Here is a 27,010-nt window from a genome sequence, read left to right on the forward strand (position 1 = left end):
ATGAAAGTGAAACCCCCTTTCATTAAGGTGGAATTAACAGTTTTTATTTCCCTTTGGAGAACAAACAGATTCCAGGATCGACTGTACATGTATGTACAATAAACAGTACTGTCAAGTTCCACTTAAAGTAATGAGCAAATCAAATGACTGTGACCACAACACATCACAACAATAACAACACAAACATACAGTAGACTCACAAAACCCAATGAGCAGGATCCTAAGACTTTAGGTTCTAGACCGGATGGGATTTCCTGTAAAAGTCGGGCTCAACCCTGACACAAAGCTCGCGGTAGACTGATGGAAAAACATGTTCAAATAAAAAGGCAGCGTTTCAAAACAGTAGCTTTTATAACAAATAATGCAACATTGATCACAGCTCAAAATAACAACGTATCAACACAACTGGAGTTTCTTCCCTCAGCTGTCAATCATGTGAGCGAGTAAACTTTCAAGTCACTTAAAAAGTGCTGATTACAAACTTTGAGATAACTGTAAAACATTCAGCTCCTTTTCTTATATCTGCATGGACTGTTACATGTTAGGAATATTTACAGTAAATAACAAGGTCCATTTAAGAGTCCTTATATAAATTAAGGGTGTATTATGTGTACGTAAGTGTTTGTAAGGGAAAGAGGCTGGAACCACAGAGCAGCACGTCTCACCACAGAAGAACCTCTTAGTCGTTTTATAATTTAACATTTAGAAAGCCATTGATCGACATGAGGGCGATATGTGGCTCTGCCGTTAAAAGTCTTCATCCGTCGTAATCCCTTAATCCCTAATCCAGTCAATTTAACGTAGGCTACAGTTGGATAATACTGATAAGCATGAAGGCACTGTGAGGGAAAACGTGGGAACATAAATGGATGTGAGCCCAAATGACGGTGGCTCACTTCTCCACAGATCCTACGAGATGATCTTCATCGTATTTACACCAAAGCTGAGATGTCCCGTCTTCAAAAATACTCTGGAGGAAGTTTCCGGCGTGTAGCACTGAGCGTTACTGGCGGCCGATTCTGCTCTTTGCTTTAGAATTCAGAGTTACTCCTCTCCTTGCCTCCACTTCTGAGACTCCTCCTGCCGTGCGTCCGGGTGGATCTGGTTCCTCATCCCTCCTAACACGTTGGACGTGGCTTCGGTGGCCATGATGAGCGGTTTAACCACGGCCGGGGGCAGCTGGCGGAGGACGCCGCCCACCGCCCCGGTCATCCCGCGCTGCTCGTGCTCCCGTGTTGCTGTGTCATAGATGGTCAGTGCAGTGTCAGTGATGCCCTGGAGAGAGAGAGAGACACGACACACAACCACCATTAACAACAACAACAAGCGCACTTCCTTCTCCTATCAGCCATTTCCATGTACCGTTCCCGTACCTCCTTTACTACAGTGTAGGCTTTAGCCACGCCCTCCCTCAGGTCGACGGGCTGGTGAGCCAGGCCGTAATGTGAAAACCTTTTAATCCTCTTTGTGTCTCTCTCATCTGGCACGGGGGACACCATGTCATAAGCCGTCTCAGCTGCAGCCTAAAGGGACAGAGGACAGAGGAACATGTGTATCCTGCCTCATCCAGTCTAGTTCAGCATGTTTCACATCAAAGCGAGGCCCGTGAGGTTTACCTGTATGGTCCGCACCATCCGGTTGGTGAGCTCCAGAGCGGCCATGGCGGTGGACGTCCCAAAGGAAGCAGTGCCGCGCTGAAACCCGCGGACTATCCGACCGTCCTTCCTGTACTGCTCGATCGGGAGCCACACCAAGTCTCTGAAACCCTGGACTGGAAACAACACTTCACCTCAGAACACAGGGACGCCTGGGAGAAAGAAGCTAACCTGGCCTCCACAGTAGACGGGTGAAGGAGAGGCTCTACTCACCTAACTGCACCAGGGAGTGGATCGGCCCCACGCCACCCAGGATCCCGGGCAGCTGGTTCTTCTTGATGTCATTCAGCCACTCGTTTATTGCATAGGAGAACAGCTTATCCACACCCAATAACCTGAGAGCAGAGAGGAAAAGAAGCTCAGTGAAGTGAGGCTGCTTTGCTTGACAGTAACACAGTATAAAGTGAAGCTCTGCAGGGCCACAGTCTCATATTGGAGCCTGCTGGCGTGATCGTACCCCTGCCTGTAGCACAACCGTCTCAGTTTCAGCTCTGAGCAATTCAGCTGCGTCAGCCCGATGATGATCCCTGCAAAAGTCCCCTGAAACAAAGCACAGATCTTTTCATGCATAATTCATCGACACAATAATGCAATAGTTTGCCGCATCTCCCCCTCTCCCTCTCAGGCGGCCTACCTGCTCCATGGAGACGTGTTTCCCGTGGTAATCCAGGCGAATGGGAACCTCAGACGTAAACCTGAACTCCCTGTTAAGAGACACGGAGACATTATCAGCACAGGAGAGCGATTTGATGTTTTTTACAGAAGGGAATCATTAGGTTATGTGCGCAGTGACCTGAAGAAGATGGGCTGGTCTGTGAAGGACGGAGCAGCAGCTTCATTTTCACTGCATTCATCCCTCCGAGATGTGGAGAAGCCGTTGGCGCTGAAGCGTCTCTGAGCAGGCACGGAGATGATGGGGGCCGGGTCCTGGCTGCTGCCGGTGGACTTGGTGAAGCTGCAGGTTATCTCAGGGCCGGGGGGGGTTTTGGTGGATATGAAGACCACTGCAGAAGGACAATGTCATTAGGTTGCATGTAGGAGAGGAGAGCTGCTCCTGTCTCAATGTCAAAGCTTCTCTGAAAGATGGTTTACCTTCCTGAACAGGCGGAGAGAACAACTCAACTTCTGCTGCCAGACTGGAGAAGAAATCCTTCAGGAAGAACAGCGCGTCCTTCAAACAGACAAGAACAGAGAGGGAACTTTAGAGCCATTATGGTCAGAACTCTGAAATGTAACTGAAGGTCCTCATACCTGATCAATATTGAGGCGCAGAGGCATCAGGGAGACGCGCAGGCAGCACTCCTGAGGGGCCTGGCCCGACTCTGGACACATGTGCAGCGCCTTCACCGTCAACTGAGAGGACAAAGCACACAGGAGGTTAGGGACAGGGCGGAGACGTTACCCGGGTAACCCTGCAGCTCCTGTTGACCCTCCTCACCATGTTGGAATGAGCTTTCCGGGGCATTTCTTTGCTGGAGTACAAGTAGAGGAACTTGTTCATCTGGGACGTGGCCAGTCTGTCTCGAATCTCCAAGTCCTGCACCACAAACACCTGCCGGGACACAGCCTGGTCCGAGGCCGAGCCGGAACCCCCCTGGGTCTGCGGGTAAACCTCGTGCTGAAATCTCACCTGGAGGAGGGATGGAATAACAGCGTGAGTGACTTCAGCCTAACACACATTCATATAGATAATATAGGGAACAGAGGGAGGGTTACCTTGCTGAGCTGGATCTCCATCAGGACGTTGGGGTTCCGGCCCCTTCCCCCCCCTGCTCGTCCTGAAGCCCTGGCCTGTCTCACAGGAGTCTGTGAGGGGGAGCTGTGAGGAGTCGATCTGTAAGGAGCACATGAGGAGCACAGATGAGCCGAGTCTGTTCCCCTCTGTCTACATGAAGCCCTGTGTACAGACCAACACTGCCTGTCTCACCCTCGGCTCCTGGCAGGGGAGGCTGTGAACGCTGCGCTCCCAAAGTCCTTCCCTCCGTAAAGATGCCACACCACAGAGATCTCCTTGATGAGGTAGCGCACTTCAGGTACGGGAAAGTTCATCCCTCCACGGCCCGAATCGCTCCCGTCCACCGGCTGGCTGAAGTGATCGTCTTTGATCTGGATGGGCTCGGGGGTGAGCAGCTTCACCACCGGCTCCTGATCCCGGTCCTGAAACCAGTATTTACATTTCAGCACCACACACACACACACACACACACACACACGCACACCCGGGCACTCATCCTTTTATGTGGCCCAGACTGTGTGAAGGAGCGACGTCCTCACCTCTCCTCTGGAGCCCGGTGTCTCCAGGATGCAGAAGTCGTCCGTCTCCTGAGCCAGGGTGGGGACGGGTGTGATGAGGGGAGAGTGCAGCATGGGGTAAATGGGGCTCAGGTCCTGGGTCACATTCCCACTCTCATCTGGGAACAGGAACAGGTCTGAGCGGGGCGGATCCTGGTCCACGTTGCGCTCCTCGTGTGCCCCTGTAGATGTCAGGGCAGTAAGAAGGTTTAGTCACGTTTAGGTTCAAAACGTGAAGAGTTTAAATGTTTGCTGCAGCCTCACGTACCAAAGCTATCCCCATTCTGTTGCAGTCCTAATGCCACCTGCCCATCTGTCTCCTCCATGGCTTCACTCATCAGGTCCTGCAACATCTGCTGCTCGGTGTCAGCCAGCAGGGGGGTCTGAGACGTGGGACGACTGGAAAACTCCACCTGCCCAAAGACACAAATGAACAATAGGATGGTTAAAAAGCTCCAAACTCCTCTGTGAAGGTAGAACACGGTCATGTTGTCCTGAAGGTTGCGCCTGCTGACCTTGGGCCTGTGTGTGGTGCCGCTGAGCTTGGTCTCCGGCTCAGCAGGGGGGAGCAGGTCTCCGTAGCTGGCCACGTACTGGATGAGGTTCATGAGGGCGGCGCAGGAGTCGGAGCAGGTTCTGATGTGGATGGCGTCGCTGGAGCAGCGCAGCTCAAACCTGGGCTCAGACTTTCCCCCAGAGGCAAAGGAGAACAGGTTCATCAAAGAATGTTCTATGTTACGAGAGACAAAACCGTTAATTTAAAGACGCAAACTCACCATGTGTCCACCAAGTCCAGGTTTGACCGCTGTAATCCTCAGCTCTAACGTCCCCATGTCCACCACTTGGACATAATCTGCAATAAGAGACAAAGACGTGGATTCGTTTAACTGCCGACATTTGAAACATTTACAGAATCGTAACCGAAGTCTTGACTGAACTCTACTTACCGCGCACTAGATTGACAGAGACGGCGTTACTCTTATCTGAGAGAAACAGAGCGGCTTCATCCAAAATTATCCTGTAAACACATCGACAACACATTCAGTCACATTCAAGCTGCAGTTAGATCAGCAGAAGCTCAGTGACTGACACCCTCTGATACCTGAGCGTGGAGGAGGAGTGGTCTAAGGACACACTGCTGGAGATGCTGAAGGTCTCCACAACCAGCAGTGAGCGGAGTGGCAGGTAAAGTGGCCTGAGGGGAGCAAGCCAGAGAGATGAGAACACACACACACAAAGATAACAAGCACAAGATGTTAGACTGAGCTGTAGTTTCACCTGTAGTCCAGCGAGCAGCTCCACAGGTGTAGGTGTAGAGTGGTGACAGAGGAGGGAGGAGTGTAACCCAGCACAGGCTCGTCAGAAACACTCAGGAAGTCAACAATCTGTCGCACAATCATTTCAAAGTGGGTTAGAGTAGTTCAGAGTATAAATATGTCTGATTCTGTTGCGTCGTGCTTTAGATGTTCTCCTACCTGCTCGTACCAGCCCAGGCTGGAGGGGACGACCCGGTGCTGCAGCGTGGCTCCTCTTACTCCCACGGCAACAAGGAATTCCTGGGTAAAAACAGTGGAAGAAGATGGAGTGAGATGTCTGAGAGGTTAGATTCAGCCGCTGGGTCTACGTTTGGAAAGAGGGCGCCTACTTTGACGTTACGTTCCGTATTCTGGGAGGAGACTTTGACGGCGACGGACAGCATGCTGCCGGCCTCCAGCCCGATGCCCTCAGAGAGGGTGGAGGAGCGGTCGGGAGACGTCTCAGACTGGTAGATGCTTGGCTCCAGCCAGTGGGGGTGAGTCCTGCACGGCAACTTCACGTCTGAGACTAAGGCGCCTCCTTCCACCAGTCCTGAAGAAGATGGACAGAGTGGGACATGATTCAGCTGTGAAATGTCTCCTTAGATATAAAATGATGATACATTATGGATCTTTAGATGTGGTCCCTCCTGGTTACCTTGGTGATACATGCAGATGTTGCTGGTGTGGAAGCAGATGTAGTGTTGATCTTTGTAGCCTTCATACTGCGTCACGCTGAACAACACTGCATTTCTCACCTCCAACCAGAACTCGCCATGTTTGTTTTTCAGCACCGCCTTATCCTCCTTCTAGAAAAGAAAGATTGCATATCATGTCCAATAACCACACAAAACGCCCCGAATAAAGCAGGACAGCGAGGACGTTGGTAGCACAGAGGTCTGTCTGGTCACCTTGGCGTTGGTCTGAAGAGCCACCAGACCGTGATTGACACTGAGGATGACGGAGAACAGGCTCTGGGAGGTCTTGCTCTGGGCCTTGGGCTTCTTCTTCCTGCGAGTCCTGAACCCCAGGTCAGAGGCGGGGGCGTAGTACTGCATGTTCTCCTCCTCAGAGCCGCTGGTCTCCTCTGCAAGCACAAACACAAACACAAACCATCTCAGCCAGCGCCTAAGCTACCAGGTGACCTTCTATCAGAACATCACAGAGCGCTAAAGGAGGTTTCTGCTCTCTCACCCTCTGGACCGGTGGAGCGGAACTGACTGAAGCTGTCTTTGGAGTAGGTGTTGATCAGCTGGCTGGCGACGGAGAGTCCCACTCCGTAGGGCATGTTCTCTGCCGTCTCCACTGGAGACGGAGCGGTGGGCTCCCACAGCAACAGGTCGTTATTTATTCTGAGGGACAAACAAAGAGAGAGAGAACTTACATGAGACAAGAGTGACAGCTGCTGGAGTGAGTGGTTTGGATTGAAACTACAGCCTTCCTGACCTGTTGTGTAGTTTCTCATAGAAGGCTTTGCTGGGCAGTGATAGTTGCACGTTGGGGAAACAGAGCTCAAGGATGAAACGGGAATTGTTCATGGTTTTTTCCTGGAATTCAGTCATCTCACCAACATCCCCGGGAATGACCATCTGAGGGAAAGACAAGGATTTGGTAAAGACAGTACAGTGTGTGTGTGTGTGTGTGTGTGTGCCTCCCCCCACCCCCCAGCTCTATGAGCAGATGAGGCAAAGCGCAAAGCTGTTCTAGTTATTATAATAATGTATGAGTCACAGCACTCAACACGCCACATGGAGGATGACCTGCATGCTAATGTCTCCACCTACATACACACACTCTGGAAAAACACCTACAGGACCTTCAACCAATGCAATAAAAGTAAAAATAAATGAATGTTGGAAATGTACACAGACAATATCCCACCTCTTCATTCTCGTACATCACTCTACGAGAGGAGAAGGGAGACGGCTCTGGTTTCTCAAAGTCGCAGACGTCCTTCAGTGAATGAGCGGCTCCCTCTTCCTCTTCCTCCTCGGGGGATTGATCTTCACCCCCCTCGTCGTCCTCAGCCGTCACACGCTCCAGGATGGAACGGACCGCAGGGGGGTTCATCTTGAGTACGACTCTGCTCAGCGGAGGACAGACAGATTTAGCACTCGGGGGACATGACCCCTCAGGGGACAGGACGTATTTGAAGACCTGCTGGCTAAACGTACCTCGGCCAGTCAAATTTGACACTTTCAGATGATGTCATGTCTCCATCCATGGTGTGGGACACTCTGAGGAAGCGGGCAGCTGGCTGGTCCTGCTCCTCCTGGAACTTTCCTGTGGAAATGGCAAAAAGTAAACAGCAGTTCCACATTTAGAAGAATTCTATAGAGGGCAGCTTCGTTCTGGGCCAACATACCGGTGAGCTCCCTGAAGGTGAGCTCCATCTTGGTTTGGTCAGAGCTGCCGCCCATGAACTCCGTCTTGACTTCCAGGTCCTCCAGCTCCAGGTAGAGGACTTCCTTCTGCAGGGACTTCTTGAACCAAGGGCCCCTCTCCTGATCGGAGCGCAGGTCGGGAATTGGGAAGCGGATTGCGAGGCGCAGCAAGGGAGCGCTGACCGTCAACGACACGTGACAGTTGGTCGGAGTGCGGCTGTCATCGAGGAAGACCTCTGTGAAGGCTTTGTGCTGCGACACAAGTTTAGAAAGACGGGTAAGAAGAGGCAGATAAAGGGTTTACCATAGTTCATACATATTCTAAAGTTTCTAAGATTCACTTCCTGGGCTGCTCTTACCAAGCTCACGTGTTTGTTGTACGACGTGTACATGTGGGACGCCATCATCTCCGTGGTTACCAGCTTCTGAGGCTGCAGCAGTGAGTTGAGCCGGTCCACAATGCTGATGTCCAGCTCCGAGTGCATCGGGCCAAGCTCCACCTGGATCTCGGCTTTCCGGGGAATGGTGCTGAGACGCACCTGGCCGCCCTGCACACAGACGGGAAGGCTGACTGACTGACTGACTGACTGACTGACTGACTGACTGACTGACTGGAACCTGAGTTATAACACTGATGCAGGTGGTGCATGTGGGATTGTTGTTGTTCATACTGGACAGGTCAAGGAGCTTTTACCTGAGGGCCTCTGCGCTCGGCCTGTTTGTACAGCAGGTGAAGGCAGCTGGTGAGTGGAGCTTCAGCACTGGAGCTGGTGTCAAATGTCAGGAGCTGAGAGGAGAAAGAGAAATGAAGCATATTTCTTTTACCACCTGCACCTATTAAAGCTCAATGCCTTGCTGGATGTTCTCAGGTCATTGCTGGGAGCTCTAACCTCGGTGTACTGAACGCCCTTTTGGGAGCAGCCGTTTACAGCCTCAGAGAGAAAAAGACACTCCAGCAGCTCCATCTGGCCCAGGGAGACGTCGGTGCTGTACGTGCGCAGGCTGGAGCCTTGGCAGTGCTCATAGGTGATCTTCAGATCCTGGCCCACGAACCTGCAGAGTCCAGGTCACACATACACATTAACACATTCGATCCACTTAAAAGATGTAACAACATACAAAGTACAAGCAGTGTACCTGAGGTGGTCGTGGGGGCAGGCCTGGTTGAACACAGCGCGGGACTGAAGGAAGGTAGCGGGGGGCAGCTGGCCCGGGCCCACCATGCTGAAGAACTCTGCAGCCATGGGGCCGAGGGAACTGGGAGCGGCGTCCGACGGGGGCAGGGGGTCTATGTGGAGGACGGACACGGCCAGGCTGCTCAGCGTCAGCCTCAGAACCAGCTCAGGCCTTGACTCGTCACCGTGGGTTTTGGATGGATGAGCTGAAACACAACAAAGGCAGCTTAGAATTCATTCACACTGTGGTGAGAAGTGCAAGATCTCATTTGTAAATAGTTCATAGTTCAGAACAGTTCAGACATTCAGCCATAGATTTTGTAGGATTGTTTGTAATTATTTCTTTTGGTTCTTACAAGTTTGTCTCAGTAACTTCTGAGGGAGAAGTGGATCACGGGACAGGACTGGAGTCTCATTGGCCTGTTTCTCTCTTTGTCGCGGTACATCCATATAATCATCCCACAGCGCCTACAGAACACACACACACACACACACACACACACACACACACACACACACACACACACACACACACACACACACACACACACACACACACACACACACACACACACACACACACACACACACACACACACACACACACACACACACACACACACACACACACACACACACACACACACACACACACACACACAGATTTCACCAGACTCATATAAACTTGCTGAACGTTGTTGTATATTGTTAGATGATAATAAGAGGATTGGTCAGAAAGGTGGAGACGTACTGCTGCATTTCCAGAGGGAGATTCTCCCGGCGAGGCAGAGTAGTTGCTATTGAGGGACAAGTCCAAGTCCACAGTAGGAGGCTCACCCAGAGGAGGGAGCGATGACAGACTATGAGACATGTCCATGTCCGCCATGGAGAAGAAGACTTCCTCTACAGGTAGGATGGATTACACATGGAGAAAGAAGAGGAAACAGAAAGCTATATTAGAGAGACGTGATCGTGACACCAGATCTGTTTGACAGGATTGACTGGATTGGATGATGGTGATTCAGTCGGACCTCGACTCGACCCAGTTCTGGTATTGTGGCTGTCAAAGAGGTCGGGGTCTGGTCCTGGCATGGCCGTGTCCTTCTTCAGACATCGGTTCAACTCCAAGTGGAGGCGATACTCGTCCTCTTGCTGGATTGGTCGGTTCCTCCGATCCTTCGCCCACACCTGGGCTCCTTAACGCACAAAGGAACAAACACTCCACTCAGTCTGTCTCTCCAGGTTGTTAAATTGCATTCCTGTCTGATACTCTGAACAGACGGGTGCTTACCTCCACCAGAGACTGAGCCAAACATGTCCAGAAGAAGGTGAACTTGTCGTGGGGACAGCAGAAGGATCAGTGTGTCAATATGTCCCACAACATCCAGCTGAAAAGGAACGCACAGTCCGATTATCAGCACGACAACAACAACGTGTCCTGTGGAACGTTTGTACTCTCCCAGTGTTCCGTACCTTTGCTCCAGGCATAGACAGGTTGTTCTTCAGGGTGAGGGACAACTCGATTTTACCACTGAGGCTCCCGACCTGCATAGGCTCAAATGGTGTGGAGGAGGACAGAGGCTCTGTGAACTGGGGATGAGGCTCACATATGATTTTGGGGTTCCAGCTGGGGGAGAGCTTTGCCTCCGTCTCCTGGGGACCAAAAGAGACACCAGGATGTAAAACACACGAACAAATGTACAACTCTGTAATGTCTAAGGTTATGAGCGGACACCCACCGCTGGAGTGGGTGAAGATTTCAAACCGGCGCGGGAACCGTCAGAGAACTCGTCCCAGAATATGGTGACTCCTTCCATCTGCAGGTTCTTGTGTGCAAACGTGGTTGGCTGATGTACGTTGGAACTCTCCTCGCCGGTTTCATCACAGTAAACAATTCTGCACACCATCACAAAACCCAATTAGCTTGACGAGCACTCTGAGCCAGTGAGCACTGATGCACAGAGACGTGACCTGCATTCAAGCTGCCGACAGGGAATCTCCCTGAAATGGAGCTGTCAGCTCTTTTAATCGTCTCCATCTCAACTGTCTCAAAGCTTTTATCATCCTGTTTGCTTCTCATCTACACCTCTTCTTGTTGTGATTAACAAAGATTTGACAAGTACTCAATATAGGATAATGGCTTTTACTTTTTACTGGCTTTACTTGGACATTATGTTGAACTGTTGTCCAGCTGACTGTTCAAACTTACTTGTTGATTCGAATCTCGAGGGCGATTCCAGTTTTAGAGTTTTCTGGCACGTGTTCGACTCTAAGAACCGTATCTATAAATGTCACTTTCACTCTTCTTAGAACTGCAAAAGAGGATATGATTAGAAACGGTTCAGCACACCTGGGTTGGTGACAGCTTGGTCAGGAGTGACAGTAGACATAACGTACCCGTCTCTATGGTTTCTGCAAACTTCTCTAATCCTTCAAAGGGCTGGAAGCTCTCTCCTGTGTCATCAGTCAGTCTCTGGCTCAGACATTCTTTGGCAAGCTGCATGCTACTGGTCATGAAACTGGACCAGCACATCGGCTCCATGCCAGACGCTGGAGGAACAACCAGGGGGTTACATTCAACTAAAACAGTCCATATAACATTGTAATATACGTTTCTCACAGATCCCTAACCCTTAAGACAGACTGTGTTGTAGCAGGATCTCCTTACCTGCTCTGGGTCTTGGTCTGAACACCATCTCCAGACCTTTGACCTCCAGGGCACAGTTCTCCTGCAGTAGAGCCGCCCATGGCACGGTCAGAGAGATAGTTTGTATAAAGCCCTCGATTACCTCAAAGGGGGCATCTGCTGTCTCCAGGAGTTCGTTCAGAGACTGAGGGAGGAAACACACACTGCTCACACCTTCTTCAGGCTCACACAGACTTCATGCTTCAACTGATAGAATATGAGAAATAAACAAACACTCCATGTACCCATTTATCCAGGGGGACTTGTGCGAGGGACCCAGTGCCTTGATAGAGGTCTAAGCTGAGTTGATCCAAGCTCAGCTTCTCCTGCAGGAAGTTGCCTAGGTAACGGTGCAGGAGGTACCGACAAGCCCGCTTCTTGATGGACTCCGAAAATGGCCACGGCATCTTAACCGAATTAGTGCAGCGGGCTCAGGATTTTGTGTGTGAGAGAACTCTGCCGGAGAAACGCTACAGGTGCGGCTATGAGCGAGCAGCGTGTGTTATAGTTCTGTCATCCTGTGGGTCTAAAGACATTCTTAAACCTGGAGCTTAAACATCCTTCATGTCCCAGACTCCGGGACCCCGCGGAGGACGTGCTGACTCTCAGGGTTCTGTGCGGTGAGTGGTCCGACTCCAGTTTGATGCGCCTACAGGAGACAAACACAGATGGTGGCCGCTCTGTAATCTGACACGACACGAGATGTTGTTCACAAACCCGGAGCCGTGCAACTTTGAATCCTTCAGAAAAATAAAACAGGCTGCTTGGTTTAATAAACTCGTCCTGGATGACTCGCTGTTGTTGTCACCTCACACTCGCTCCTCTCTTCTAGCTTGGAGCATCGTGAGCCGCTCAGGCGCACTTGCGAAATGTGTTTTTACCGCGGCACAGATTTGCCAGTCATGAGCTATCTAGCTGTGTACACTCACTGCAGCGGTGTCAACGGAGCTGTCAACCCAAACAGGCGCCCGGAGCGGCTTCTGCAGCTGGCTAGACAAAGACACGCTATGTAGCCAGCTAGCAACGCCGCGGCTAGGCGCTAAATAGCCTGTCAGCCTTATCTATGGAGCTACGGCGGCGCTACCTAGCCAACATTTGGCTACCTAATGTACATGCAGCTATCATTAGCATGCTAGTTAGCTAACTGACACATAAAGAAAACATTAGTCAAGTTAGCCTCAGACTCGTTAGTGACAGCTAACTCACTCACACACAAACACACCCGGCCGTAACGGGCGCCAACACGCGTGGGTTAAACACGCGGAGGCGCAGATATGAGTCCAGCTCTTCAAGTTACCTTCTGTCTGAGTTGTTTACAAACACTTTCATGACTCCGCACACTGCTTACTGTGGGGCGGGCAAACACGAACACCAAGGAGGGGATAGTGACGTCACAACATGGCCGGACCGTCTTTCATGGGATAATTTAGTCAGAGGTCTTTCTAAAGTGGTTATTTATACAAAAATAAAATGGATAGTGGGAGGTGACGTGGATATATAATGTTAACTCACCGTCTGCCGCTGGTTAATTGTGCTTTTAAACATATAGAGTTGATGTAGCGTTCAGGCGCCGCTCAGTTGTCCACACCATCTCCACGGAAGCGTCCTCGGGTGGGCTGGAACATTCCTAAAGCCGGAAGCACGCAGGCAGCAAGGAGGTAAGACGATGGGCGCTAAGTCGCTACATAAACGACTTTTTATGTTGTTGTAACATCGTGAGATAAAACATTTCATTACAATTCAAATTGTTAAGGTACGTGTCAACCATGTGGGCGACATACGCGTAGCTATGACCCGCATGGTGGCCGATGGACTGTGGGCTAGTTCTCTTTCAATCACCACAACATGGTGTTTATGTTTAACCGTCAACATAAGCTAGTCAGACCGGTGTAGTTACAGACGTATGACTCTGCGCATTAAGGCAAAGTTGGTGTTTTATTCACAAACTTAATGAGCCGTGAGATGTCTGCAATGACAGCGAGAGGCTTTGCCCTCAGCTAACCAGCAGCTGCCTTCTTAAAGTGTCCTCAGGGTGCCGCTGTGGTGCGGATAATGGGATGACGGTATTAGTCAGTTTGTGGCGCAGGCTGTGATGCTGTAGAAACACTGAACTAAAATGATTCAGATGATACTGTGGTGGTACAGGAAGCGATCAGATTACAGTCATGAGGGTGCAAACAATGGTGGCACTTTGTCTCTCATAACAATGACCACTCAGTTTTCAGGACTCAGGACAAACATGAAGAACAGTTCCTTGTACTAAAAGACATCAACCATCACAACGAGCAAATCCAGCAGCTGACATACGCCCTGCAGGCATATCCGTGGAAGATTGTTATGTAACTTTACTTAAATGGAACCACATTGCTGGATTTGCAACCTGGTCCATAAAAAAGAAAATATTCCAATGCAGGAATTGAATTGATCAAAGATGTTCAAGTTTAAAGCCCTGACAAAGGAATTTTGTTGTCAGTGGGAAGAAGGAGGTGCTCGAGATATTGTGTACACTCCTGATAATATGGTTGGCAAAAAGCTGTGCAACTCCTCTCTACACTATCTCCTCTGTGATGTTGCCATAGTTAGTTATCTCCAGAAGTTAAAATGGGTTTACAGGTTTTGCTGGAGGAACCAAGAAACTTTCACTTCCACTAACACAAAGGTTACAATGTATCAAAATAGATGAGGTCAAACCTGGTTGCAGAACATTTAGCTGCGTTCTGTTTTTTGAGTGCGATTTCAGGCAATAAAAGTTTACAATTCAGTTACAAAGTAGCTAAGATCGCTGACTGTTTACATCCAGATGTTATAGGCACAGTTGAACAGGAAGTTTCCAACTACGTATAACATTCTGAGATAGTGTTGCTGTTCTGTGTTGTATAAGGGGATGGAGGTAGACTGCCAGCCCGAGGACGCCATCGTCTCGTCATACGATGAGGACTGCGTTCAGCTCGGCGACGTCAAGGACATGAGACTGGAGGCCGAGGCGGTGGTCAGCGACGTGATGTTTGCGGTCACAGAGATGTATGTGTCGTCAAGCCTCAACAGCGCTTCAGACGTGGCCTACATAAACGTTGAGACCAGAGAGAGAAACCGCTACTGTCTGGAGCTCACAGAGGCCGGGCTGAGGGTAAGGAGACGCACAGGACTCAGGCTTTCATTCCTAACGGTGCAGGCTTTTACATTAAACCCCTCCTTTCTGCCAAAACAGGTGGCGAGCTACTCCTTTGATCACGTGGATGAAGATCTGAGCTCCCCGTATCATGAGACTGTTTACTCCCTCCTGGACACTCTGAGTCCAGGATACAGAGAAGCCTTTGGGAACGCTTTGCTCCAGCGGCTGGAGCGGTTGAAACAAAACGGGCATTAAAACCACCGACAAGCTACTGAAGTTGTAAAAGCATAATTAGGTTTGATGGTATGATCGTTGTGGGATATGAGCCAACAATAACACCGGTTAGATATCAACCTGTTACCTATCACTGTTCCCTGTCAACCTCCTTATGTTCCGACTTTCATATCAGTGAGCGATTTTCCGTCTGTTATTTCAGTTATGATTGAAGGATCGGCAATGTGGGGTCGGCTGGGAAATTGTCTCGTTTCGACTTCGGCACGATCTTCCAGCCTCCGAGTGTTAGGAAGTTGTGACCGCAAATGTTTTTATAAAGCTGCACCCTTTTTGTACAAAAGTGATGTGAGAAAGAAGCAGACAGTCAGCGTTCCTCTTTCCTTCTGCTCTGCTCGTACTAAAGCTGTGGTCGGTTTCTTCTCTGCTCATGCATTGAAGTTATTCATATTCAACTGGCATCTCAGAGCCAAAGCTATCTATGAATTCCATTACTTGTATAGACTGTATAATGCCTTAATGACTGACTTTGCTTCCACAATTACATTCATGAATTTTAGTGAGGCTCATTTCACAGCTCATGTTTTTAAAAGAATAGAAGTAAAAGACCAGTTTCACTTCCCACTTTGAAAGCACTCGTTTAGATATCAGTGCAGATATTGGGAGATTGTTTTTTTTTAAATGTCTGCAACAGAAGTATCAAGATCGTGCACGAAGGTTCAAAATCACCTGATCAAACTTTTGCTTCATTTTATGGCGAGAACTCTAAAAGCTGCTTTATGTTGTGAGTTTGTTTTATTGTACATGTGACCTAATCATCCTTCAGTGTTAAACTTGTTTTGCATTCAGTCATTTCTTGCTGCTGGCCTTTACTCAGATCAATAAATTCTCTAAAGCACGTCAGTCTCTCTACAGTTCCTTCTCATGAGATTACTGTGAAATGTCACAGGAAACAATTCAAGGTCTGACTTCAAAGTGTTACATCTGATTAGGCATCCTTCAGGATCACATGCACACGACTTCAAATCAGATAGAAGTCACAGCAAGTTCTAAACGCCCTGCAAACAAGAGTGGAGCGCAATTGTGAGGTGCAGCACATTGGTGTAATGATCCTGAAGACATTCACTTGTGTGCAAAAATCTACATGAAACAGAATGAGGTAAATGTTCTGTCTTTATTAGAATTAGAACTTTTTTCATTTACAAAATTCCTTTTTTTAGTAGGAGACCAATGCAGTAGTATTAAACGTTTCAGGAAAGAAAGAAAGTGCACATGTATGTTTTCTGACTACACAGCAGCCACCAAGACATTTGCACAGTGGGGGACTGCAGATCAAAGTGCAGCATTCATACAAACATGAAGTTTATGTCACAACAACAAATCAGGCAGAAAAACTGTGTTCCAAATGGCTGCTTTGCAAAGTAAGTCTTGCAAACTGGTGAAAGAAACTAAGCCTTGAGATCAGTGTGATGGAATAAAATGGCATTAGAATCATTTTACTATTACAGTGAATCCCTTTGAGAAAGAAAACCAAACCCTAGTTGTACAGCTGTTGGTTTAGCTCACAATCTGAATTGGGAACAAGATGCAGAACAGGTCTTGGTTGTTGGAGTCCTTCAGTTCCCATTTCACAACGAGCTTCAGCTGCAAACCCAACAGACAGTGATCAGCACAAACAGATCACAAAAAGGGGAAACAAGACATCTGATCATAACCTCAACAGGGAGTGCACTGTTGCATGAGTGAAAACAGACCTGGGACTGGTTTATAGGCTTCAAAGGGTAACGTGCACATCATTGCTTTTCTTAATAAAATGTTAAGGCTATGACAACATGGGACAAAGTGTCAAGGTACAGAAAGTTATCAGTGTTGCCTACAAAAACTATTTAAACACCCTTGAAATGATCTACCTCTTTAATCTACCAATGACCAACAATAAATGAAGTTATACCAAACAGAAGTCCTTTGTTACTTACTGAGGGATAGCCTTCCTTCACGGGCAGTGCGTTCACATAGTTATAGGTCTTCAGCTGCTGGATGGGACACTCGATTCCAGACTTGCAGCCATCGTCGGTGGGAATGGGGAACGGGATGGGCACGCCGCCAATGACCCCATGGACCACCGCTTTGCTGGTGGTGCTCTCCACAGCTGCATGATAAACACAGGCATCAAGGCTTTAGATAAGCACCATTCAGGCTCACTGTGCCTGGGGAAACACCGAGGGATCGAGGCCACTCACCACTGTTGAAAGTCACGTTGACGCTGTAGGACTGGCCTTTGTGTAGCTGGCATGGCTGTTTGGGACAGGGCGCGATGTTCACCTGGTCCACTTTGCCAGAAACAGAACCTGGAGAGCAACAAAGGGTTAATTTAGTCGAAATGGAAGAGGTTTGGCATTTCTGGACTAATAAATCATCCAAAAGTAAACAGAAACAGTCAGATTAAACAGAGGGTACGTTTTACTTTGACAATGTAACAGAATTCGTTTATTTAAAATTCTGCCATGCAGGTTCCAAATTCTGCAACTAAGTACATTTCATCTACATGACTCGTTCAAAAACTGCCACAGCAATTAAGAACCACCCGACGCTTCCTGACTGGTTTCTAAAGCCGAGTTAAGTCAAGTGATAACACAATGTACTCAAACATAACTCACCACAGTCCTTGAAGACAACCGGCTGCGCACAGGTGAGCGCCATCAAGGAGAACAAAGCCAAGAAACACGTCCAGACATCCATGTTTGTGTGAGTATGAACCTAAAACGAGACCAAACATGAAGCGAAACTCATTCAGGCATATTGACCGTGTGTTTGACGAAATAAATCTGTTAAACAGCGATTATGAAGATTAACTATGGAGGTTACCAACGAAAAACAAACTTTCAAACATTAAGTAACTAAAGAGTCCAGAGAATCAAAGTACACGTCACTTCGTCTTCTTACCTTTCCTTTAAAATACTTCCGCTTCGGACCTCTGACTTCACAACATCACGCGACTGTGACTCGCTTATATTGCCGTTTTCCAGCTACGCTATTGGCCAGTCACGAATAATCCCTGCTATTTCTAGCTGGGATTGGCTAGCTATATGACAGATCTCTTGTTCATCCAATCATCTGCGCGTACACCTATCAGAAACGATTTCATTGGTGGGAGCTTTCTAGGGGTAGTATACAACTGTGTAATATCGTTGGGGGCGTGGTTAGTGACATTCGTTATGGAAGATGTCGCTGGTTAGAGGAGCGATTATGAGTGCGTCAAAGTCAAAAGTCTTCAACCTCGCCAGGTAACGTTGAGTTGCCCTGTATATCTGGGAATTAATGGGGATGTTTATGATTAACATGACTGTTTACAACCGCTGTTGGACGACATTTCTGCTTTGTACGCAAGTCAGTGAGTTAGCTTACGTGCTAACAGGGTTGTCAGCTGACAACACTAGCACTTCCACTTTGTTTACCTCATTTCTCCCCCGACGCTGAGCTGCACTCGACTGTAACGCACCTTCATCTTAATCTTTCAGGACCTCCACCCTTTTGAGCAACCTGCACGTGAGCCACCGTGTACAAAGGAGTCTCCAAAGCCCCCAGCCCCTCTACACAGCGGGGCTCCAGCGCCTCTACAGCGCCTCCACCCAGGAGAAGTCGGTGCTGTCAGATCCGCCTGTGGAGGGAGTCCAGCTCACCCAGGCATGCCTGAAGGTCAGCAGAGAGAGAGGAAGAGAGGGAGAGCAGATCAGGGGATAGATACTGGGTTAATATAACTGTATGAATACTATTTAGACTGAAGTCCTCCGAATATATATGCAGGAAAGTTATGGGCCTCTTGATCTTTTTCAGAACGTCTTATTTTGTCTTAAATTCAAAGGAACCCGTTGTCTATTCAGTGTTGATACATGCTTTTTCTTTGTCGTCTTCCATCCAGAGACTCGCTGAGATCTGTGACAAAGGCGAGTACCTGAGGATACACGTGGAGGGAGGCGGCTGCTCCGGCTTCCAGTACAAGTTTTCCATGGATACTGTGAATGAAGACGACAGGTAACGACACAGCGTCACCAGTTTGACCTATGGGGTCACTGTTTTCAGCTCGACCCTACCTGTGATTAATCCAAACTGTCTGCTGCAGAGTGTTTTCGCAGGGCGGCGTGGGCGTGGTCGTGGACCAGGACAGCCTGGAGTTTCTGAAAGGATCCACGGTGGACTTCAGCCAGGAACTGATCCGCTCCGCCTTCCTCATCCTCAAGAATCCTCAAGCAGATCACGGCTGCTCCTGTGGCAGCTCCTTCTCTGTCAAACTATGACTCCCTAACCTCTTCCTCACTCACTTCTGCTCACTGTATATCGTGTTCTCACATCCTCACCTCTCGTTTCAACTCACTCAAGTGAAGCCCACAGATTCTATCATGCTTTCAAACACGTGATTTGTCCGGTGTGCTCGTTTCCACACATCCTCAGTGCTTAAAAGTGATGGAATCCATAATACTCTGCCTTGATTTGTGATGTATCGAAGGAAGCAAAGGTTCAGTGCTTGTGTTGCTTTTGAATGTAAAATATGTAAATATGACTCATATCTATTCCAAATAAAGAGCTTTATGTGGATTTCTGATATTTATGTTTGCAAGTCATGTCCATTTCTCCTTTTTCTTTAGTGAAGTGAATCAATTTACAGTGTGAATGGACCTTCATAAAGTCATAGTGATGAAAGAGAAACCAGGAAGTGTGTGTGAAGGTTCTGCCTGTTTGTTTCATTCCATTACAAACTTTAGACTTCTTTCATTACAGACTTTATTTCTCTTTACCCTCTGGAAACACGGAGCAGCCAAACTTACAACTCCACAGTTGCCTTTTTCTTTTGTTTTTTATTAAAGTTGAATTTAAGAAACATCCCACAAAAATATACAAAAAGAATATCTACAAATGATATTTACACTGATGTAATGAAACTCAAAGTATACAGGAGCTTTGTTTTTGTTTTTTTTGTAATTGGTCATAATTCAAGGAGTAAAATGTTTTTGCACTTCATATTTTCTCTGATCAAACGTTCCATAGAAGCATATATCTGATTACGTAAAACATTTAAGTTACCGTTAAAAAAATAGCCACACCCTTCATATGAATGGAAATGCGACAATAATACATCATAGCAGCACACTGAAAAGTGATGGGAGGAGAAACGCAACAGTGCATCCACACACTCATCTACAGCTTCATCCTTTAGTTTTTCTGAGGAGTTCGGTTGGACAGATTGTCTTCCAGTAAAGCCATGCACACCCAAGAACCACCAACAAGTCTTCACACCAGTCTACACACGTCACAAGGGTGGAGGGGAGGGGGAGGAGGGGGTGTTACTGCACAAGCTGAGGTCGCTACACAGTCACAGATTGCCGAGGAAGGGAGATTTGGAGGTCAACCAGTCGACGACACGATCACAATAAGGAACGGTAAATGAAACACAGTGACCAGGTCAGGTGTACAGTGCATAGTATGCTTTGGCATGCTGACATCCAGAACATAACAGTGGATGTTACATTCAGGAGGAAGGCCACAGGATTTTGAATTACCAGTCAAAGTAAAAACAATGAGGACATGATCACAAAATCAACAAAACCTGACAATAATAAAAAAAAAAAAAGTGTTCAGTCCAAACCCTCATGAATCCAACACTCAGATTAAGGCTAAGTCAGTTTGCTACATGGGTTTAAAAATGGCGTAAACACAAATGGAGGCAAAGCTGCCGTCTGGGACGATGTGACACAGAGAGGCTCAGAGTCAATAAATACAAAATACATCTTTTAAATAATATGCAGATTCTTCTTCTTCTTCTTCTTTTTCTATAGGTGTGATGTGTGGAGAACAATCAGGGCGGACACTGTGATGATGATGATGATGAAGATGAGCCTTGCACACATGCATGCACCGAGGTTTGAGGCAGTAAGTCTGTGAGTCTACCAGCTGTCAGTCTGTCCTGCTCCTTCCTCACACACATCGCTTTGTCTTCTTCTTCTTCTCACTGAGGCAGGACGGTCCTCAGTGAGCGGAGTGGACACACCTCCACACGAAGAGGCTGCAGAGGAGACGCAGGAGCGAAGGTCAAGCGTGAGGCATTAGATTGTATGAATGGTTTAAAGTCTGTGAACCGTGCGTCGTCTCTGTCTTACCTTCTGTCGTCTCCACCGGCACTCACCACATAATGATCTCCGTTTGTGAAGCGGATGTTTGTCAGGTGAGCTGAGTGGCCCAGGAAGCGTTTGTGTTTAGCCTGGAAAAACAAGACAATGGCATCATCCGTCAACCACGTTGCTTTATTTTAGGTTCCACAAAACAGCAGAACTTGACAGGGCAGCTTCACAAGTGACGGGAGCTTCCAACGAAAACATGTGACGTGATCAACAAACTCCTTATGTATTCATCTCATGCACCTCCATCCTACAGTATGAACACAGCTGAGACTAACATGTGGAGAATCATGCTGAACAAAGGACGAGACCACGTTACAACACAGGCTCTTATATAAGTTATTGATGTTTAAGTTATTCTATTCAAGTTTACATCTTCAGAACTCAAGAAATAACAACAATAATAGTGAAATATTAGACTATCATACTTACAAACTTCTCTGGACATGGAAAGTCAAACAGCTTTACCATTCCAAAGTCATCGCCTGTGACGACGTTAAGGCCTGAGTGGGACACACAGGCACAGGTGACGTCTGCTTTGTCTGTGTTACGGGACCAGAGCCCGATGACCTCGTCCCCAAGGACACTGGACACAATGAGAGAGGGACATGTGAGGTTTGGACTCAGGAACTCTTAGACCTTCAGCTATTACAACAAACCCTAACACAGCGTCCTCACACAGCCTCCTCACACAGCGTCCTCACACAGCGTCCTCACACAGTGTCCTAACACAACGCCCTCACCTCGTCCACGTGGCCCAGGTGATCCTGTCGATCTGGGTCTGCTCGGCTATCTGCTTCCCAGACGGCACCTCGTAGACAAGCCGTTTATAAGCACCAGTGGAGATCTGTGTGGAGGAGGCGGCGGAAGTTAGAGCCGACGCAAAAGACAGGACATCTCGAAACTGGATGAGCCGTCCAGCAGTGGATTACCTGGACGTAAGCGCTGTCAGCTGAGAAGTCCATCTGCATGACGAAGCTGGAGATGTCCCTGCAGCAGTTAATGCGGTTGAGCTGAGGCCCGAGTGTGAGGTCGTAGAAGTCCACCGCGCTCTCTGTGGAGCCCACGGCCAGGTACCGAGAGTTTGGACTGAACCTGGAGAGGAGACGGGCAGGGAAGCAACCGTGAGTCTCAACAGCCACTAGAGGGCAGAAGTGTATCTCAAAATGGGAAGCAAAGGCTTCACTATCACTTTTCTCATATGATTCTAAAGTGAACCGCATCATCTGAACCCTCATCTTGGATTGTGGTATTCTTGCGTTCATACCTGATATCCTGAATGGGAGAGCGTCTGTCCCTTTTCTTGCCCCAGATTTTGAGCGAGGCGACCAGCAGGATGATGAACTCGCCGTTCTTCATGCCGATGGCCACCATGTCTCCCTCTGGGCTGTAGCTGACGGCGCGTGCCGGGTGGCCCAGGTTCACCTTATTCAGCATCTTCTGCTCCCACGCAAGACAACGAAAGATCATCACGTTATCATCGTTACAACGGAGGAAAGAAACCTCTGAGGAAAACTGTTGTTGTTGTTGTGTGAAGAGGCGGCGCTGACCTTCTCTGGGATGTCCCACAGGCGTATGGTGCCGTCCTCCGCTGCAGACAGGAACACATCTCGTGACGGATGGGTGCCCAGACCACAGATGGGCCCGTCCATGTGCCCGTTCACCAGGATGTTGCAGGCTGCGTTCTTCTCTCCTACTTCAATGATCTCTGCGTTCCTGGTGCCCACGAGGATTTTACCCTAACGCAGGAGCAAGCAGTGTGTTTACCAGAGTGAGACCAGTTTAGAGAATATGATCCACCATTGTGATCTGCAGTGACTCACCTTCCCTCTGCACACGGAGCGGACGCAGTCTATAACCTGGCCCGTTTCTAATCGAAAGGCCCTGCAGCGTTTCAGCTCCTGATCCCAGAGCTTCAGAGCGCCTCCCTCTTTTGACCTGCGGAGGGAAACACAAAGAGCGTTTCAATCTTCATCTGATAAAGAATCAAAGCGTCTAAACACCCGAGAGAGTAAAGGAGGAGCACTCACGGTCTCTCTTTGCCCCCGGTGACGATGAGGCCGTCTCTCAGTGTGGTGTACATGGTGAACACAGGGCCTGTATGAGCTTTGGCCACTATTCTTACTAGAATGTGTTCCCTCCACACACACACATCCCCACTAATGGTACCTGTAAATGTCAAGTTATTCTGAAAAGAAAACAAATCTGCACTAATCTAGTGACCTAAAAGAGCAGAACAAGCAATGCAAGAACACACCAACATAGTAAATATGATGTCACACTCGAATCTGCACAGGAAGCTTCAATGTTGTGTCCCGATTAAAAGGTAGGAATGTGACTTACAGCTCCAAATGCCACCGACAGCATGGTCTGCATCCGGGCGTCCTCGATGGAGCTCAACACGCCTTTCCTGCTGAGCAAAGCTCGGCCGGCCAACGTCCAGAAACGCACGTGTTTGATACCCACGGACACAAAGTGTGTGTCTGAATCTGGTCGGAACTCGGCAACAAAGATCCTCTGAGTGTGACCGATCCGACTGGCCACTTTGGCACCTGGGAGAGCGAACAGAGCACGGGAAGTGTGAGCTGGAAGTCTGGGAATCAAAGCTGTGATGGTTCCTTTTCAGTATTTAGTCATGTTTAGTTTTGTTGTAAGGGTTTTAACTTTGGGCTCACACACACATCTGAGCACCCTTCAAACCTGCCCCTCCAGCTCGGGATCAGCTCTGTACCTTCTTGCCACTTCCAGATGGTGACCGTGTGTTCTGGGTCGAGGCCCACGGACAGCAGGAGCTTCCCGGTGGCGCTGAAGCTGACGGAACAAACTCCGCCGGCGTGGAAGCAACGCAACACCGACAGCGTCTGCTTGGTCATGGCGTCCCACACGTGAATGGACGGAGACGTGGCTGAAAAGGCAAAAGACACAAATCCAACATCCAAGACCCACAACCGACTTAAATGGTTCTACAAAATCATAATGACAGTTTGAATCTCAAAATAAGGTCAAAATCTGTCAATCAAAAACTCCTTAGCAATGAGTGAGAGAGGAGCAGACGACCACTAGATGGCAGTGTGTCACAGCAGTAGTCTGAGCTGATCTGGCACACATTTATATTGCATTTATGCTGGCTCCTGATGGATTGACTTTGAAGACGTCCTTACCCGACATGTCCCCAGTGTCACCTGGACAGAAAGACAAACAAGACATCCTTTTACTGTGTATTGATCTCAAAGTATCTGCTGTAAAGTCATTTAGGGAGAAGAACATGCAGCTCTAATGTGTGTATTTAGGTGTGAAATCATCTCTTCAGTGTATTTGAACATTAGTTTGTCCTTTTCTGCCTGTGTGCAGAGACGGAGGCGGTGCAGGTTTGGAACGCCATCATACCTACTTGACCCGTCGCCACCACGTTGGGGAATTTGGGATGTTGATTGATCGTTAGGCACAGAATGTCATCGCTATGTTCTATGTAGAAACTTTGGCAGGCTGCAAGAGAAACACACACACATTGACTTAAATACATATGGTGTGTGTGTGTGTCAGGTCATGTTCAGTGTGTCTGCGTCTGTCTGTCCGTCCTCCTGTTGTACTTACAGGTGGTGAGGTTGAGGACGATGCCGACTGAGGCCGTGTGATAGATGATGTCCGCCCCCTCGTTCAGGTAGTGCACGTTATTGCGGCAGTCGTTGCCGCGGTAACCAAACACTAGCTCCAGCACCAGGTCCTGTGGGAGAGTCGGGAGGAAGTCCATTAAAAAGTCAGAAAGGTCATCACCATGACGACAGAGACATTTTTGAGGCAGACGTATGTTCTTATTCGATTACAGAACAGGCTCGTCAAGACAGAGTGGGAGCAGAGGGCGTCTTCACATGAACTCATTCAATTATGAAGCACCAGAGACAGAGACAGAGACAGAGACAGAGACAGAGACAGAGACAGAGGTAGAGGTAGAGCGAGAGAGAGAGAGAGAGAGAGAGAGAGAGACAGAGACAGAGACAGAGACAGAGGCAGAGACAGAGACAGAGGTAGAGCGAGAGAGGGAGAGAGAGAGAGAGAGACAGAGACAGAGACAGAGACAGAGGTAGAGCGAGAGAGAGAGAGAGAGAGAGACAGAGAGAGACAGAGAGAGAGACAGAGACAGAGACAGAGGCAGAGACAGAGACAGAGACGTTATGTTTCCAATGATGTTTGTCTTTCAGCAGGACAGGATCTTAACACCGGCCAGCCACATTTTAAAACCAGTTTTACATTTGATCCTTTAACATTTAGTCAGTTTGTCAGTGGAAGGACTCAATAACCTGAGATGGGAGTCATAATTGGCAGACTGCTCTGCCTTGGTGGAGGTGTGCACTCTAGTTTATTGCGTCTCGGTGAATGTCGTCATGCTCTCACCTCGATGGGCCGCTTCTTCTTCCCCACATTGTTAGTCTGCAGCTTCTCCGGCTGAGGCAGCGCTCTGCTGACAGGCGGCCTGGAAGGAGACAGAGCAGGATGAGCCGGGTGCCACAGAGCTGCTCATCACCGCGGTAACCATGAGGATGACTCGGGTAGTCAGACTTAAAAATGACATAAATATTTGTATTGTTTGTTGTTTCATCTTAAAGTGATACAGCAAATGTCTCCAGTATGATAAAATGATGGCGACCAGTCTCTTTAAAAGCCAGCGGATGATGTCACACACACACACACACACCCTAACAATGCGAGTGTGTGGAGTGTTTCCATCCAAACACATCGTGTGTGTTACCAGGGAGGCAAGGAAAACATGTGTGAAGCACGTCGACTAAATGTCACAAGTGGAGTGATGATGCAATTATCACAGCAAAGATAATCACTAAAAGACACACACAGTCACACACACAACGTCATGCAGGTCAGAACTGACAGGGAGATTCAGTCAAGCTCAGATGAAACATTCAGGGTTTCTACTTTGTATCTCATAAATGATTCTCCTCAAGACAAGGCAGGAAACAGGAGCAGTAAGAGGGTAACTTCATTTATATTCTAAACAAATCATATAAACGCGTACACATCCTGTCCATGCAGTGTTTACGTCACTAAACAGAAGCATTGATCAGTGTGAGGTGTGTGTGCTCACCTGGAGCCTCTTCAACGCAGCAAGGACAGAGAAAAAGCATGAATTAGACAAAGGTTGCTTACAGCATCACCGCTGCCCTGCGAGGACACACACACACACACACACACACACACACACACACACACACACACACACACACACACACACACACACACACACACACACACACACACACACACACACACACACACACTTAAGAGGAGATAAAATACAGAAGTCGGCGCCTTCCTGTAACCATAACAACCAAGGTCTAAGTCTGTGACAGGAGATGCAGTGTGGATTTGCTTTGATGGAGAGAAATATGGAAACTTTCTGCCTGAGATGAGACAGAAAAGATAACACATCAGGGACAAGACATTCAGATTCTGTCCTCATATCTGTGTGGACATCAGAGACACGGACGTCAAGACATCCTCTTAGTTCATACTAAGAGATGTGAAAGTGCTGGAAGGGAAATATGACGGGTTAGACCAAGAGACAGGAGACCAGGAGCTTACCTGACTACTCCTTGTCTTCAATTGGAATGAAAGAGCGAAGAGCGAGGCGGGAGAGGGACAGATGGACGGAGCCATTGAAGGAAAGAAGAGAAGAAGAGGCAGAGTTACTGAAACGGACAGGGCGGAGAAGACAAGACGTCCTGAGAGACGTTGGGTCTTCATCTCCACGTGGAAGCTTTGACTCTCTCTCTCTCTCTCTCTCTCTCTCTCTCTCTCTCTCTCTCTCTCTCTCTTCCCTCTCTCTCTCTCTCGTACCTTTCATCCACCGACGGCTCCTTCAGCTGTAGGTGCGGCTTCACGCCCGTCATGGGTCTCATGTTGGTGGATAAGGCCTTGATGGTGTAGTTGATCTCGTTCTCCCTCGTCACGTCGCTGTCATAACCTGCAGAGAGACAGACAAGACGCAGGTTTAGGC

General features: G+C 48.4%; 5 protein-coding genes across 8 annotated transcripts in view; 2 read left to right on the forward strand and 3 right to left on the reverse strand.

The window, feature by feature from the left end:
• Positions 1–33: 33 nt before the first annotated feature.
• atg2b (autophagy related 2B) lies at positions 34–12,865 on the reverse strand. 2 transcript variants are annotated; one of them, XM_076161613.1, is made up of 43 exons: positions 12,785–12,865; positions 11,733–12,136; positions 11,470–11,632; positions 11,199–11,351; positions 11,011–11,113; positions 10,541–10,697; positions 10,275–10,454; positions 10,093–10,189; positions 9,833–9,997; positions 9,553–9,704; positions 9,158–9,269; positions 8,764–9,007; positions 8,517–8,679; positions 8,321–8,413; positions 7,986–8,174; positions 7,608–7,878; positions 7,417–7,525; positions 7,124–7,325; positions 6,689–6,831; positions 6,437–6,594; positions 6,154–6,329; positions 5,901–6,051; positions 5,593–5,795; positions 5,423–5,503; positions 5,226–5,332; positions 5,050–5,142; positions 4,895–4,965; positions 4,724–4,800; positions 4,463–4,633; positions 4,216–4,360; positions 3,930–4,129; positions 3,583–3,812; positions 3,372–3,489; positions 3,094–3,285; positions 2,907–3,008; positions 2,748–2,826; positions 2,449–2,659; positions 2,290–2,359; positions 2,113–2,195; positions 1,869–1,990; positions 1,617–1,771; positions 1,374–1,523; positions 34–1,275 (listed from the first exon to the last, which is right to left on the reverse strand). In XM_076161613.1, the coding sequence occupies exons 2-43, from the start codon at positions 11,892–11,894 to the stop codon at positions 1,045–1,047; spliced, it is 6,234 nt and encodes a 2,077-aa protein (XP_076017728.1). In that variant the 5' UTR covers positions 11,895–12,136; positions 12,785–12,865; the 3' UTR covers positions 34–1,044. The 2 variants fall into 2 exon arrangements, with proteins under 2 accessions (XP_076017728.1, XP_076017727.1); XM_076161612.1 differs by having other exon boundaries at positions 11,733–12,174.
• Positions 12,866–13,005: 140 nt separating this feature from the next.
• On the forward strand, positions 13,006–16,344 carry gskip (gsk3b interacting protein). The gene is made up of 3 exons (XM_076161619.1): positions 13,006–13,145; positions 14,369–14,614; positions 14,696–16,344. The coding sequence occupies exons 2-3, from the start codon at positions 14,372–14,374 to the stop codon at positions 14,852–14,854; spliced, it is 402 nt and encodes a 133-aa protein (XP_076017734.1). The 5' UTR covers positions 13,006–13,145; positions 14,369–14,371; the 3' UTR covers positions 14,855–16,344.
• On the reverse strand, positions 15,498–17,872 carry LOC143009585 (NPC intracellular cholesterol transporter 2-like). The gene is made up of 5 exons (XM_076161618.1): positions 17,774–17,872; positions 17,488–17,587; positions 17,071–17,178; positions 16,807–16,979; positions 15,498–16,474 (listed from the first exon to the last, which is right to left on the reverse strand). Exons 2-5 carry the CDS (start codon positions 17,567–17,569, stop codon positions 16,388–16,390), a joined length of 450 nt encoding a protein of 149 aa, XP_076017733.1. The 5' UTR covers positions 17,570–17,587; positions 17,774–17,872; the 3' UTR covers positions 15,498–16,387.
• A 120-nt stretch (positions 17,873–17,992) lies between these two features.
• On the forward strand, positions 17,993–19,432 carry isca2 (iron-sulfur cluster assembly 2). Its single transcript, XM_076161617.1, has 4 exons — positions 17,993–18,114; positions 18,349–18,526; positions 18,750–18,862; positions 18,951–19,432. The coding sequence occupies exons 1-4, from the start codon at positions 18,053–18,055 to the stop codon at positions 19,123–19,125; spliced, it is 528 nt and encodes a 175-aa protein (XP_076017732.1). The 5' UTR covers positions 17,993–18,052; the 3' UTR covers positions 19,126–19,432.
• A 92-nt stretch (positions 19,433–19,524) lies between these two features.
• eml5 (EMAP like 5) overlaps positions 19,525–27,010 on the reverse strand; it is a 29,914-nt gene continuing 22,428 nt past the window's right edge. Inside the window, exons 27-44 of one of the 3 annotated variants that reach the window (XM_076161616.1) lie at positions 26,851–26,977; positions 26,596–26,610; positions 26,099–26,107; positions 25,393–25,471; positions 24,595–24,724; positions 24,388–24,486; positions 24,162–24,182; positions 23,732–23,905; positions 23,344–23,552; positions 23,031–23,188; positions 22,824–22,938; positions 22,551–22,739; positions 22,268–22,440; positions 21,933–22,095; positions 21,744–21,847; positions 21,433–21,586; positions 20,983–21,083; positions 19,525–20,888 (exon numbers count right to left, since the gene is read on the reverse strand). In XM_076161616.1, coding sequence (XP_076017731.1) covers positions 20,852–20,888; positions 20,983–21,083; positions 21,433–21,586; positions 21,744–21,847; positions 21,933–22,095; positions 22,268–22,440; positions 22,551–22,739; positions 22,824–22,938; positions 23,031–23,188; positions 23,344–23,552; positions 23,732–23,905; positions 24,162–24,182; positions 24,388–24,486; positions 24,595–24,724; positions 25,393–25,471; positions 26,099–26,107; positions 26,596–26,610; positions 26,851–26,977 — 2,057 coding nt within the window. In that variant the 3' untranslated portion in view covers positions 19,525–20,851. Of the gene's footprint in view, positions 20,889–20,982; positions 21,084–21,432; positions 21,587–21,743; positions 21,848–21,932; positions 22,096–22,267; positions 22,441–22,550; positions 22,740–22,823; positions 22,939–23,030; positions 23,189–23,343; positions 23,553–23,731; positions 23,906–24,161; positions 24,183–24,387; positions 24,487–24,594; positions 24,725–25,391; positions 25,472–26,098; positions 26,176–26,595; positions 26,611–26,850; positions 26,978–27,010 lie in introns of those variants that run through there. The other 2 variants (XR_012964694.1, XR_012964695.1) reach the window with 2 other exon arrangements.

The sequence above is a fragment of the Genypterus blacodes genome, unplaced genomic scaffold (assembly GCF_046128005.1).
Source record: "Genypterus blacodes isolate CSIRO-AG114 ecotype Tasmania unplaced genomic scaffold, CSIRO-AGI_Gbla_v1 ptg000112l_1, whole genome shotgun sequence".
Taxonomy (NCBI): Eukaryota; Metazoa; Chordata; class Actinopteri; order Ophidiiformes; family Ophidiidae; genus Genypterus; species Genypterus blacodes.